The sequence below is a fragment of the Phalacrocorax carbo genome, chromosome 1 (genome assembly GCF_963921805.1).
Source record: "Phalacrocorax carbo chromosome 1, bPhaCar2.1, whole genome shotgun sequence".
NCBI classification, from domain to species: Eukaryota; Metazoa; Chordata; class Aves; order Suliformes; family Phalacrocoracidae; genus Phalacrocorax; species Phalacrocorax carbo.
This window is the reverse complement of record NC_087513.1, coordinates 89170022-89184443: the sequence shown is the minus strand read 5'-3', so window position 1 is coordinate 89184443 and position 14422 is coordinate 89170022. Positions and strand designations below refer to the sequence as shown.

The window sequence follows — 14422 nt, the reverse complement described above, 5'->3', positions numbered from 1 at the left end:
GGGAAAGCCCCTCAAGCAATCTATACTTCTCTGCTGTTTCTCTCCTACTCTCTTCAAAGCTGCAGTTTATGTTGATGGTCAGAACCTGGTTGATGTAACGATGATTATTTTATATCCCAAAATGTTAGGATTTTATTTTCAGAAAACAACAGGAGGAAATGACTAAAGTCTAGGGTATTTGCCCAAAAGCTTTGAATCCTTATGCAGAACTCATGCCTTCACGCTACATTTGGCTTCTGTTGTTCAAGCTGGTGGGCAGTTTGTTGGAGAGAAGAGGGGGATAGCTCTCCTTCCCAATGCTGTTCTGCCTCCTCTAGATCCCCCTGCATATCCCACCAGCAATGTTTTGGGTTCTTGCATAATTCAGGCTGGCAAATTACAGGTCCTGAAGCGTAGTGGTGGTCAAGGGGAAGGGATAGAAGCCTGCTGAGCAGCTGCCACTAGAGGAGCCACTCTTCTGGCAGCGGAACCAGGGGAGAATGCGTTGGTCCCACCTTCCTGCCCTTTTCCACCACCTGAGCTGCCCGGAGAGGCTGTTTATTGCTGAACCTGCCCTCCTCAGACTAAAAGGCAAGTCTCCAAATATGGAACACCCAAAGGTCACTCCCGCAGAGGTGGCTTTCACAGGTAATGCTCCAAGAACGCCGCCCCAGGGCTTTAATTGCTGTGCAGCCACTCAGCTCGGTCAGATATATGATGTGTTCTTTGGCTGCCTCCCTATAGGTTTCGCATAGTTAGTATTTTTATCCACTGCCGGCATCCCTAATTTTAGAGAGCTGTAAGTCGAAGTGCAGCCTCCCCATCCATGAGCTAACTGGGGCCAATGCCCGAGCCACTGACCACCCACAGGTGCATGGGTCGTCTGCTGCTGCTCCCAGCTGGTCCTAACTGGTGCTGCATCACAGATGTTTTGCCAACTCAGCGGGGCAGCTTGCATGCCAAGGAGAGCCCGGGTATGCGTGCGTGGGTGCATGCATGTGCTGGCCCAGGTTGTGGCATCTGGGACAGTGCCCAGGGGCCGCCCCGCTAAGCTCCTTTTCAACAAAACAGAGACCAGAGGCGCAGTCTGGGTCCTCAACAAAAGCGAGGCCATTGCTGCATTGTTGCCTTTCTGGCCTCAGAGAGCTTGCTTTGAAATCGAAGGCTGGATGCCACTGTGATGCCCATGGAGGGCACAAGCTGTATCCTTTCAGTAGGTGCTGGAGGAGGGAAGCATGCTTGCTATTCAGCCCATTCACCTCCGCAGACCATTCATATCATCCCTACGCCTCCAGCTTCCAGGAACAAGCCAGATTTCTCGAGTTTCTGACCGAGTGGGTGTGAGTCAGCACCTCTGAAAATGGTGGATTTCAGAAGTGAAAGCCCCTGGAGAGCCTGGGATGCTGCAGGCATCCCACTCTGCATCCGTGGGAAGGATCAGCGAGGGACAGCCCTAGGGGAATGGAGGGGTCCTTGAGACAAGAAAGGCCTTTTAGCCAAGGAGTGATCAGAGAGAAATAAGAACTGAGGAAGGGTTTAAAAACATGCAGCCCCCTTTGCGCAGGGTTTGAGGTGTCAGAGGTGTTAGAGCTGACAGCAGTCTGTCTCCTGCCAGGGCCCCAGGGTTCCCAGAAAAAGGACGTATCATGTACAGCAGCTGGCCTTTGCCAAAGCTACGCCAGAGACCATGCAGGAATGAGCAACATCAGCACTGCTTAGGAGGGAGTGCTGGCCATCCCGGGGCGCTGGGGAGGGGAGGAGCAAATGCCTGCTCTGCAGCCCCCCCGGGAACTGAGTTCTTCGCCGTTGCTGCTCGTTCTATTTCCTCGGGCAAGGTTTTATCTCATGTATGTAGGTAAATCCCAATGTGCAAATGATAATAAAAAAGGAGAACTTGGACCTTGCTAAGTCGCTTCTTTCCTAGGCCATGGATTCCTTGCTTGAGTGACCATTATTTAGGGACAGAGGCTGCAAAAGGACATCTTTGGTCATCAAACCTGGGGCCATGTCATTCAATCTCTGTCACAACCTGGTCAACGTCCATTTAAAACTCATTGCGCTGTTCTCCCCTTGAGTCTTCCTCCCCTGGTGATCAGGGACTTCCTAGATTCCAGACTTGGTTTATTCATAGCCAATTTGTCCTTAGGCTTTGTGCTTAAATAGCTCTTCTCCCTCTTGGGTGTGTAAACAGAATTATCGTATCCCCTTTCCATTCTCCCCACAAATGAAGCTCAGGCATGAAGAAAGGGCAGTCAAAGGCTTTGATTAGTTTGGTTGTAGATGAAGGGCACTGGCAGACCAAGCTCTGGAGTAAAGTCACGGTGGGCGAGCATGGCATGGCCCATCGTACCCCATCTGCCTTGCAGAACAATAGCTGTTCCAGCCCACGGGCAGGCTTATGAGAAATGTCAAGGTCCAGGATGGAGAACATGACGTGATAACTATAAGCACCATGCATGTCCCCTGAGTAGCCAAGTGTGAGCTCAAGCTAGTCCTTTTGAGGCCCCCTACTCAGGACAGGGGAAAGGCACCTCATACAAGAGTGATACCCTGCCTCCCATGAACCAGCCCAGCAAGAAGGCACTGGGAACCCTTGCTGGCACTTTTTTGGGAAGCTGACTAGTGTGGCAGGATGGCTGAGACCTAAGAGGATGGGTTTTTCAATGTTTTTCTTCAAGAGAGACTCTTTCTGAAGAGAGGAGTAACACAGGAGTCTTCAGGCGGCTTAAGGTTGTCTGCAACAGCTGGGCAGCGAGAAGTGCTCCTCATTTCAGGGCCAAGAAAGTCTGCAAAGGGTAAGCAGACTTGGCCTTGCACTGCACCAGCGAACCCAAGTTCACAGGGATCTGCCATGTCTCCAGGTGACATTTGCATAGACGCTGGGTCTCTGGATGAAACCAGCTTGATTTCCTTTAGGTCCTGGGATTACAGCTAGTGCCTGCTCTGAGAACTGCTGTCAGTACACGTCTCTGCGGTCATACTTTAGCAGCTGAGAAAGGTGCTTTTCAAAGAGCGGTGTGGCATTAAAAGCAGGGTCTTAGGCTAAGATGCTGCTCATGCAGCCAGTCCAAATTCGCTGCTGGGAAACGACAGAGGGACTTCAAAGAAAGAAATTGGGCAATAACAGGTAAATCATGGAATCACAGAATGGTAGGGGTCGGAAGGAACCTCTGGAGATCATCTTGTCCACCCCCCCTGCTTGAGCAGGCACACCTAGAGCAGGGGGCACAGGAACGCATCCAGGTGGGGTTTTAATATTTCCAGAGAGGGATGCTCCACAGCCTCTCCTGGCAGCCTGTTCCACTGCTCCGTCACCCTCACAGGAATGAAGTTTTAACTCATGTTGAGGTGGAACTTCCTGTGTTCCAACTTGTGTCCATTGCCCCTTGTCCTGTCGTTGAGCACCACTGAAAAGAGTCCGGTCCCATCCTCCTGACACCCGCCCCTCATATATTTATAAGTATTGACAAGATGCCCCCTCAGTCTTCTCTCTCCTGGACGTCAATGTGCCTAGCTGCAAAATGGGGAGTTCTCTGTAACTTGTTTTTGTGACTGGCATGTCAGTGAGTGAAATCCTCCTAGGTGCTACTGCTAAAAATAAGTGCTCTGCTGGCTGTTGATGAATTGAGACCAACTAACATGGTCTCAAAGGGCAAAATAATCAGTGTACACTTTTCCCTTCTCTTTCCCTTCCTTCCTTATTTTTGTGTTAAGTTTTCTGCAGTGGAAACCACCCCTTTAGTAACCATGGAAACCAAAACAACTCTTTTATTACAGGTATGTACAAGGCACTTGCACTGTAGGCTTCTGCACATACCTATCCAGCCAGGTGTGCCTCATCTCTCACCCTGAGGACTTGTTTGTAGGGACCCAGAGACCTGAAGGTTTCTGTGACACTCAGTGAACACATCCTGTATAACGTGTCTACCCAGCCCAGGAAATTGTGTTGAGGCACTGTCTCATGAACATGCCCATTTTCAAAGACAAAGACTGAAATCTGAGTCTGTGAAACAAACAGAGAAGGGTGCTTAATGAAAGGGCTTGGTTTTATATTATTTATATTTATACTCTACCTAGAGATGGGAATAAACTAGAATCTCATCTCCTGATTCCTATAAATTTCTGGGGTAAACTACGCAAACCTAAACTTTTAAACCTTTTTCTGTGTTGCACCAGAAGCAGAGAAGGACTTTTTGCTATATATTACATGGCTCTGAACTCTCACAGGAACATCTTTCAAGAGATTTCAAGACCATGTAGGTGGAACTACCCCAAAAACAGCTGATCTTGCACCAGTTTTTTCCATTCTGAGCTGGAAGCTGCAGTAGTTTCAATACTTGAAAACAAATCCTTGCTCTCCAATGAACAGGGAGGAAGACCTTACACCCAGTTTAACCCTTGTCTTTTACTGGATTTAAAATCTATCTTTCCCTCTCACACCACAGCTACTGGCTGTGGTTGGGCACTGTCAGGCTCTCATGCAATGTAATCTTATGAATTTATATTCCTGGGTTTGTAGGAGAAATTTTCCCGTGTGTTACAGAATTGGCTAAATATGTCAAGGAGTTTCACTTTGTTCTGCCATTTATTGCTAGAGGCCGGGCTGATGCTGGACCTCACCCTGAAAGGGGAGTACCACATCCCTCTTCCCTTATCTCTAACCAGGCTCATTTGTGCTAGGGCAGTTCTCCACAAATTTTCAGCCCAGGGACCCTGTTGCATTGAAGGGCCCTAATATATCTGGGCTTGACAAATCTCTTTTTTTTTAAGGATATTACACATGCACACAGATGACATGAGAAGAATGACGGGGAGCCAGGACTGAGAGACTTTCAGCAGGGGAGAGGGAAAGGGAGATGATGGTCTGCCATTGCAGGCAGCCTGCTATGGTAGTGAGACGATCTCAACTGCTGAAGAGAGCTTCTCAAGCGCAAAAGAAAAGCCCCTAACCACTCTGCTCCCTATTATTGTTACATGATTCCTAGACAGAGGTGTTGGCCCACTGGAAGGTGAAACTATCCCAATGTTGAGGAGTTTCAGAGATGAGAGAGGGGAGAAAGTCTGAGAAGTGGCAGTATGAGACAGGATGAAATATGGCAGGGGAGATATGGAGGAGCAAGAAAAGCAGAACAGACATTTCTCAGCTTCACTGCTTTGGTTTTGTCTTCTTTTGCCCTTTCTTCTTTAAAGCTGAGACATTTTAGGACAAGTAGCTTTTTATTTCTAACTTGTCTGTTAAATACTTATTGCAAAATCTTGTGTCCAGTTGTTTCATCTGCTTCTTCGCTATGCTCATCTCATGGGGCATGCAGGGCTCTTGTAAACATCACCACAGAGTAGGAATAGCTACTGTTAGCTCCAGGACTGCCTGGTTCAACCTCTGGCATTGCCCTGTAGGCTTTCCCTACTCAAGCTGCAGGTGCTTTTCAGTGGTCAGTGGGGCAGAGTGGAGTCATAGGAGAAAGGCAAGAAAAGGAGAAGAGCCCTTTAACCTGAACTATGAAGCAGCCTGTGCTCATGTTGTCTCTTCCCTATGTTGTCTTATTACAATTCTTCCCCAACCCTTTTCCACCCAGAAAGCAGTAGGCAGCTGCGTCTGCAAACATTGCTTTGACTATTTTCCTGTCAGACTAACCCAACAGCCACCAGCTTTCCCACCTCAACCTGAGAGGCTGGCACTGCCATCCTTGGAGCTGTTGCCATGCACAAAGGATGGTCCAAAGAAGCTGCTGTTGCTCCCAGAGTGGCTCGGTTGTTCCCGGACCCTGTCCTCACCAGGTAGCACCCAGCAGTGTAGGTGGCAGGAGCTGTCAGGACTGCTTTGTGATGGTCTTCACCTTCATTCCCTTTCTAATTGTGGAAAGGTACTTTAGGCTGCATGGGAATCTGGTCACAGTTCCTAGTATGCCTGGGTGCAGGCAGCTGAAGACCCTGTGTGCTGTCCCACTGTAATATCAGCTTGATGATGGCATCGTTATGATGATAGGTGGTGTGCACCCTGAACTTTTGACAGTGTCAGTCAGTCTTGCATTCTGGGCTTTTGTCCTGGGAAGGAAATCAATATCTCTTTCTCTCAGTCTGCTGTTTGTAGTTGTGTTTGGTATAGTCCTTAAATACGTGTTTAAATTTACGCACGTGCTGTCAGATTATCAGCTTGATTTCTTAAGGATATGATGCCCTTGTGATTCTCTTTTCTCTCCCCCCCAGGCCTGTCTCTCAGCTCCCTCCCCTAACAATTTTTCTAGCTGTTGGTCCTTTTCAGCCATATTCTCTGGAGGCAGGGATCTCAGACATAATAAAGCTATTGCAAAGTCTTGGAAGGAAACAGAATGAAGTGCCCTGAAAGAAGGAAATGTCAGCACATGAGCTCAACCCCTCTTAGACACCAAGGACCCAGGTGAGAGAGAGCCTCATGGACTCCTCACCCATGGGAGAAGCCCAGGTGGAGCTTGTTACTGACCACAAGCTACATGTATGAAGGAAATCATGCTCATGGTCAAAGGACAATTAATTCCTCAGTCAGAGGAAATTTTGTCTACGTTCATCTTGCCCTTCATCACTTTGTAGGTGTGGTTTTTTTCCACATGCTGAAGCCTAAAGCAGGATCTGGATGTAGAGTCAAGAAGGAACTGGGACTTTTGTTTGCTTCGGCAACAGGCCATGCTGGGCATATCTGGGAGTTTCTCCCAGTGAATTTGCTGGAACCTGGCCATTGGATCTCTCCTGTTCTTTTCTTGGTGTCTAAGATATTTCTTCAGGTCTTTGGTCTTTGGAATTGTGCATTTCTTATAAGGTGCATGTGGGAGAAACAGAAAGGGTGGACTGTTTGGGTTTTTCTGGACTTAACATCCATTAAGCCCACTCCCTCCCGTGTGCACACACACTCATGTTCATCAGGCAATAGGACATAAACACACAGCTCAGATCTTTGCTTAGCTCCATACCTGCCTGTGTTTTGGATGAAGGCTCCCTATTATTCCCAATGACAGAGGCCAGTGCCATTTTATGGAAGGAGGGCTAAGGTCACAATGCCTTCCAGGCTGTCAAAGCAGCATGTCTTGTCATGCATCAGTAGGTAAATTCTCAGTACAGTAAGATGGAAAAACATGAGGTGCTCCAGAAAGGCATTTTATCGCAGGCAGCACCCTATGCCACGAACCCCCCAAGCTAGCAGGCAGGGAAAACTGAGGGCTGGAGTACTTGCCTCATATACCTTATTTCAGAAACCTGAACCCTCTACTGAAATTAGATATCTAAAGCCTTCCTGAGTGAACTTTTCCCAGGTCTGGCTTGACGGAGAGGCTCTGTCACTGCTCCTGCGCCTACCCAGCAGCTCACTCCTCCGAGTACTTGCTCAAATTATAGGAGAGCTGGGTTCAGCTGCTGACTGCCTCCAGGGAGACCGATCCCAGAGAGTTAATCTCTCAGGTGAATGGCTCCACACCTCAGCCACGGAGCCACTGCAGCCATTTGTTTCCCTCTCCCTGGCCGGTGGACATGTGGTAAAGTCCCACAGCTGGATAAGCTCTGGCAGGAGAGATTGAGAGTGACCCCCACAACACATTATGGCTTGAGGTGAGGGAGGCACATGCTGTCACAAGAAGCAGCAGATTAAAACCTGCTTTGCCCACTCCTTTCATGAGTGCTTTCATGGTTGATTCAGTACAGAAATTGGGAGCACCAGCACCTTTCTGGGCTGTGTTCTATGCAGGATATCGTCTCTTGCCTTCTGAGACCTTCTCCCCATTTAATTCCCTCAGATGACAGAGGCAAAGGAGTGTTCAGTCTGCAGATTGCTCTTGTGTTTGGGCTGTCGGATTGCTGCTGCTACTGCAGTTCCCAGACCGGGGGGGAGGGACTGTGAAACTTCGAGGCGTGCACTGAATCAGCATTGCAAGCGCTTGGGAAATTTTGGGGGCAAAGCCACAAGTGCTAGTTGCTGCATGGCATGGTTAGCCGGTAGCTGAGCATTAGTGGGCTGGAGCACTACAATTATGTGAAGTCTGCTGAGGATCTAATCCTCAAGCTCTTGCCCAAGGTCACATAAGAAGTCCATGGCAGTGAGGCAATTGGAAACCAAATCACCAGAGTCCTAAGCTAATGTACTCACTGCTGAATCAAACACTGCAAAATAAAAGCTGTAAGCTTATTGTAGCCGTCGTACCCTTGATATGGCTGATTGTTAACATGGGTATAGGTGTCATGGGGACTAAAACTGATATTACACAACAGATACCTGCTTCTGTCAGGTTTCTATAAATATGTATCTAGTAACTGCTTGCCATCTATCGAGCATGAAATAGCTATCCTATTAAATAACAGTGCAATTATACTACTAACCATAATCATTTTAACTGGAGTTCCAGCATTATTTTTTCCTTTCTTTGCCAAATGTTATTTGATTGCTCACCTGGAGCAAGTAACTCTTTCCTGACAGGTGGGTAAAATCTGGTTAGTTTTTGACTCTTTCTTGTTGTCAGGCTTGCTGGGGAGGTCAGCAGACTTTGAACTTGACATTGGACTTTTGCAGGTCCTAGCCCTCAGCAAGCCTCTTTTCTAATTCACATTTGTTATACTCCTAAGGGAGCAATGCATTTTCTCTCTAGATCTGATAAATAAAGCTTGTGTGTTCCTTGTGAAAGTCTCACTTTCTCTCCAAATGTGTCTTTTAGTTAAGAGGGAATATTTGTAAGGCCCTGGTAGGAAACAAGCACCTAATAATCCAGGCTTGCCGCTGTATGATTCCCTAGATCACAGCTACAGTACAAGAAAGAATGCTATGAATCTACTTTGCAATTTTCACCATGATTTATTTTACTGAGAATTAATTAATCATTCTTTCACCAAAGAATGAACATCACTCTTTTTCTAGCATAGAAGTGAATTTTTGCATTAACAATCAGCTAAAGACTGATTCCAAGCAGGTAACCAAGTGTCAGGAAAACTAAAAGGGATTTAATTCTGCACCAACAGGGAGCTTTTGCGATCGGGAGCTAGGATGCCCATTTGCAGCACAGTTTGGTAAGGCTTCTTGGCTGGTTGCTCCTAGTGGGATAGAAAATGGGACTGAGTCCAGAATGCAAGGGGGATACTGGCTTGCACAGAATGAGGAAGGATCTAAAAATTTCAAGCTGCAGACTCAGGTCTGTGCTGAGATTTGGAAAAGCGCAGCTGAACTGAGTTCACGTTGCTGAGGTTTGCAAGGTTACTTGCTATTGCATGGGTTTCTGACGCACAATCCAGAAAGACTATTTCCCAGAAAACAAACCAGAAGAGCACAAAAAAGACTTTTTCCTGGGCTTTGCAGAACTCAGAGGTTAACTCAAATCCAAGTAAACAAACCAAAACTTTTGGGTGCTCAACCCTACCCCTGCACAAAACCCTTTGACTGTAGTGTGCCATGTCTCCTCTCCACAACTCCAAACACTCTGGTATTGACCCCGGCTGGGACACGCAGCAGCGCTTACCTCCAAGACCATCTCTGTCATCTGGAACTGCTTCTGGGAGACTTTGTCAGAGCTCACAGGTTCATGGAAAAGCAGGCAGAGCATGTCGTACTTCTTCAGGGCCTGCTTGTAGTTCTTCTCGTTCAGATCAATCACTCGGTCTTTCCCATCGTAAGTAGGGAAATTCAGTCCCTCTTCTGCTTTGCAGCAGAAAAGCAGGTAAAAACCTGCCAGGATCCAGCAAGTCACCTTCATAGGGGAGCCCTTGGAGTGCAGCAGAGGGCAGGTAAATGTCCCTCTCCTTTTTAATTTGGGAAGAGGGGGAGACCAAAGTCTCCAGGTAAAGTTCGAACTGAGTTCCTCTTTCTGCTGCCTTCCTAGTAATCAGCCCAAACTCTGCAAGGCTGGTGGGGAGCAGCAAACTCTGCTGTCCTGGGCTCACAACAAAGAGACAGACAGGAGAAGCTGTCAGGCCAAACCCTGGATACCTTACATAGCTGTGTCCAGCTCCCGTGTCATTAGGAACTCCATTTTTAGGAAGCAGTTGTTTCAGGCTAAAAATAAACCCTGCAATGAATAAAAAGGACAGATATGACACCATTGAGGGACTTGCTGGCACTCTGCATCATCTGAGAGAGAGGGAGGGAGGAAGGGAGGGACAGAGTGGAAGATGTCGATGCTAGGAATACGCAGGCAGGATTTGTGAAGGGACAGACTTCACTTATACAGGGAACCAAGGCACAGCCTGTCCTACTAGGGCTTAACAAAAATAGAAGGTATTTACTGCATTTTTTAATAAGGGTGTCTCTCTTTGTAACCCCTTGGGCATCACAGTGATTAGGCTTTGGATAACAGATCTCAGATTAAACAGTTTCAGAGGCTCATCTGCACCGCTAGAGGAAAAGTCCTGTTTCCTCAGCAGCAAAGGAGGTGAGTGCTCATGGGACTCCCTCCTCCTCCTCCTGCCTGGGGCATCGGCCGGAGCTGCTGGCTGACATTCAAGCTCTTTTCTGAAGCACATTCTCTGCTGGCGGGATACCAGGAGCATTGCTGGCCCTTGGACCTGTAATCCCAAAGCAGAGAGCGGCTCATGTTGCAACCTCCCATGCCCACAGCAGTTACTGAGCCCCATACATTGGTGGTGAGTGGTTAAAACCTTATCCTTCTAAGGGGGAGGAAGGACAAGAGGCACATGTCCAGGCTGGTGTCTTGGGGCAGGAGGCAGGGCTCTCCTCAAGATGATGGACAGTTGCCACCACCACTGCTGGCCTCCCTTCCTGGGATATGCCTATTGGCCCAGAGGGGGTTCTTCACACAACCCTGTTGTATTTCCCAGCAAGCAGTCCCACATATTCCTTCCTCTTCATTTCCCAGGAACGGTGACCAGTTCCCCCTTCCCCGGGAGCTCAGCACCAGCTGCCGCTTTGCTGCATCGCGTGCACCACGCTGCTGGGGGAAAGTGGTTCGGTGGCACAGTTTTTCACCTCTTCCCCTCCCCTGACCGGGGTGTCACCGCTGCCCCATGACTGGCAGCGACAGGCAGGTGGAGGCAGGCCAGCTGGCTGCAAGCCAGCACCGGGGCTGACGTGAGTCCACTGGGGAAGGCATGCTGAGGGCCTGGCAGAGAATAGCTTGACAGGGGGCACAGGTGTCCCCCCCCGCCACCAAAATGATGTGCGGACAAGTGGCCTTATCAGGCCTCCTCCTTGCATGTTGCTCCATCACAGCCTTGCTCCATCCATGCTGGGGAGGAGATGATGTCCCTCCTTGGTGCATGCAGCTATCACCCCAACCAGCTGTTCCCATTGTATGGCTGGGGTATTTCAATATCTGGGGCAAAAATCAAGCAGTACTTAGCAATTATACCCCTCTCCTGGGCGACTTAGGAGCACGCGTTCCCCTCAGCTTTCCCTTCCAACCCGAACAGCCCACAACATACTGATTGAAACTCTGTGGGCAATAGTTTCAAAGCCTGTCTGATTTCCAAAGCCTCCTCTTAGTTTCTGTTCATGCCTTTGCAGAAGTTCAACATTTGCCTGAAACTTGAAGTCCTAATGATGAAGCCTGAGGAATGTGGGTAGAAGCCAGACCCAGAGCAAGGCAGCATCAGAAATACACTCCCTACTGAGGCACCCTTCAGGGGCGGTCATTTCTAGAGGGAGATGTGACAAACCTGGATACATCTGATTGCTCTTAGTGGGAGACGCAAGACTTGTGTCACAGTGGTGGCAATGGCTGCCTAGGCTTTTTGCTGTAAAACATGGAACTGAGCTTGTGGGATGACCAGGCATACATCATGCTGGTTGGTTGCCTTTGAAGGACCCCATGGATTTGGGGTGCAGGAGCAGGCTTCCACTGGCATCAGAGTATGTTTTAAAGCAGGCACATATCAGACAGGGGCGTAAAAATGAAATGTTCGTGGCTACTTCAAAATTGGTTTCCTAGGCTCCTGCCCTCCTTTTATTCTTCAGCAATTGCTCCACTTTCATATCTCTCAAGCTATTTTTGAGGTGCTTTCTCTCTAGTCTGAATAACTTTTTAATCTGCCTAAAAATAGACATAATCCAATTTTCATTTTCTGCTCTTTTTGCTGTCAAAAAAAAGCAAAAAGGGGCTTTCAATTCACAAAGAGCGCTGCCTCGTTAGCCCCAGACACATCTATTTTATCTGCTGGTGGCATGAGTAGCAAAGGTCTGTGACTGTTAGGCTTCACCTCTTCTCCAAAGGGAATTCCTCCAGCAGACCGACACTGGATGTCAAGGTCACCAGACAGTCCATCTCTTTGTCTCTCCACTCAAAGCCTTGGTGGGACTGTTAGTGCTAAATCCAGTGAACATTTTCTGTAGTCTTTTATCTCTAGCTTCATCTATTTGAAATTCAAGATACCTTGTTCACTAAGTCAGAAGTGGTTTAAATGTCTATATGATTCCCAGAAGGCAGAATTTGTGTGTTTGACTTAGAAAGGGATGAACCCATGGAGACAGGACAAATTCCTCAAAATCTGAACAACTGCCTCAATCACCTGAATCTTAATTCTAATGACCTTTAGTCAAATCAGATGTTCTCCTTGTGACCCTGCCAATACAGATCTGAAATCCTGAATTCATGTTTTGGGATGTTCAGAACAGAAGTACTTAAGTCTGTTACAGAGCTGCTTTTTATCCTGGGGGCCTGTAGGGTGCCAGTAGCAGAGCTGGGACTGAAACAGACTCTCCCACACCCTGACAAAGGCCCTAAGTATTTTGCCTTTTTCTTCATCATCTCTCTGGGTCCCAGTAGCAGCACACTGAAATGTGCCCATCTTGGCCCCAGGAGCAAATCTCCTTGGGAGTTCAAAACTGTCCATCCATGCTCAGATAATGTTTCAGACTGGGAATTTTGGGGCAGGCTCACTGTCAAGAGAAGGACGGTGTGTAGACCTCATGGATTTGGGGGACCTGAGTTTTGCCAGAGGCCCATTTCTATGGAACACTGACAAAAGGTTTCTCTGTGTGCCAGATCCTCCCCTATAGGTTGGGGCCATAGCAGTTTCCCACAGGAGGGAAGGATGAGGGGGACAAAGAGCTTCTCTGTGAAATCTTGGATTTTGCATTCACAGTTTCACTACAAACACTTTGTGCTATCTTTCTGCATAGTCCAAGGTCTTCCTGATCCCACTTAGCTGCTGGTGGTTGCAACACACCTGTTTCTGTGGCCAGTGACATGGAAGGGAATGGTATGGTCAGCACTGTGTCCTGGGACACTTGCCCCTAAGTTCAAATAGCTCATTACTCGGCAAAGCTGGCATCTGTTAGTCTCTGATATAAGTTGACTGCAAGGCTCAACCTTCTAACCCTGACTCCTTAATCATTGACTCCTTCAGCCATTCTGCTACTGCATTTCTTAGTCTTGCCCTGAGAAACTCATACAATGCTCTTCCCTGGCTAACCATCCCAGAGCCATCCACCTGAAAGCTCTCTAAGAAATGAGGTGACAGGGGTCAATGCCCGCCCACCTGGTCAGGTGCCCACATTGTTCAAACCACCTTCAGAATTGACCCAAAACTTCAGGCAAAGAAAGAGAGAATTAAGGGAAAAGCTTACTGTGGCTTTATCCACTATTCAAGGCCCTTTGGGGTATATTCATTGAACAACGTCCTGGCTCCAGGCAATTAGGTTGCAAAACCACCCCTGACATGCATTGAATTGGGATTTTACTTTGTTTCTTTGAATTTTGTGAAAATAGGTAGCCAGTGATAGTAATAGAAATGCTTGAAATTGTACAATCTCAGCCCTTCACGTCAGGCTTACAGAAATGCAGGGTGGGGATGTAGAATAAATAAAAATATCCTTCTCATTGATTTGGTTTCTTACTTGTACTATAATTTAGGAATATACACTTGCTGCTCCTCCTTCCTGGCCGCTGCAGCCGCACTCCATGCTGCTGTTCTCACCTTCATTGTCCTTTCTATCTCACATGGTAAAAGAGGTCCCCAGCCACCACTGATCCAAATGCTTCAGTGAGCCTTTTTTCCAGGGCTCCAGGATTTAAGGTTTTGCTCTAGCTAATCTCTTTTCAAGCTTCTAAGACCTTGTATGTTTTGCAAGATAGGAGTATTCAGAAAATATGCCTCTTGCCACCAGCTAGCCAAGCAAGGTCACAGCTCATAATAATTTGCAGCGTCCTCCTGTCATTAGGGTGGGAGCCTCAGAAATGCACTGAACCTTTCCAAGGAGACCAAGGGGATCACTATAATCTTGAGGAAAGCTCTGCAGTATGAGGAAACCTAGTTCTCTCTCCCTCCCCTTCAGCCCCGAAGGTGACAAGTCCTTCATGGTGCTTTACATTGCCTGTACTCCAATGCAGTTATGTCAGTGACGGGAAGTACAAGGCAGAGAAGTTGTATTATTTGCACTCCTTTCCTTTTTTCCTGTTTTAAAGCGCCAGAGATCTTTGCAGCACCTGATGATGCTTTGTATATTTTAATTGAGGTGTCCCGAGACCTACTGTGTGATAAG

General features: G+C 47.7%; 1 protein-coding gene and 1 long non-coding RNA gene across 2 annotated transcripts in view; both read right to left on the bottom strand.

Moving 5' to 3' along the window:
• Positions 1 to 9891, bottom strand: part of CASQ2 (calsequestrin 2) — a 33755-nt gene extending 23864 nt beyond the window's left edge. Inside the window, exon 1 of the mRNA XM_009504718.2 lies at positions 9447 to 9891. Within this exon, the coding sequence (XP_009503013.1) occupies positions 9447 to 9680 (234 nt within the window). The 5' untranslated portion in view covers positions 9681 to 9891. The remainder of the gene's footprint in view (positions 1 to 9446) is intronic.
• Positions 1 to 14422, bottom strand: part of LOC135315794 (uncharacterized) — a 212058-nt gene that overhangs the window by 151399 nt on the left and 46237 nt on the right. The gene's annotated exons all lie outside the window — the stretch shown is intronic.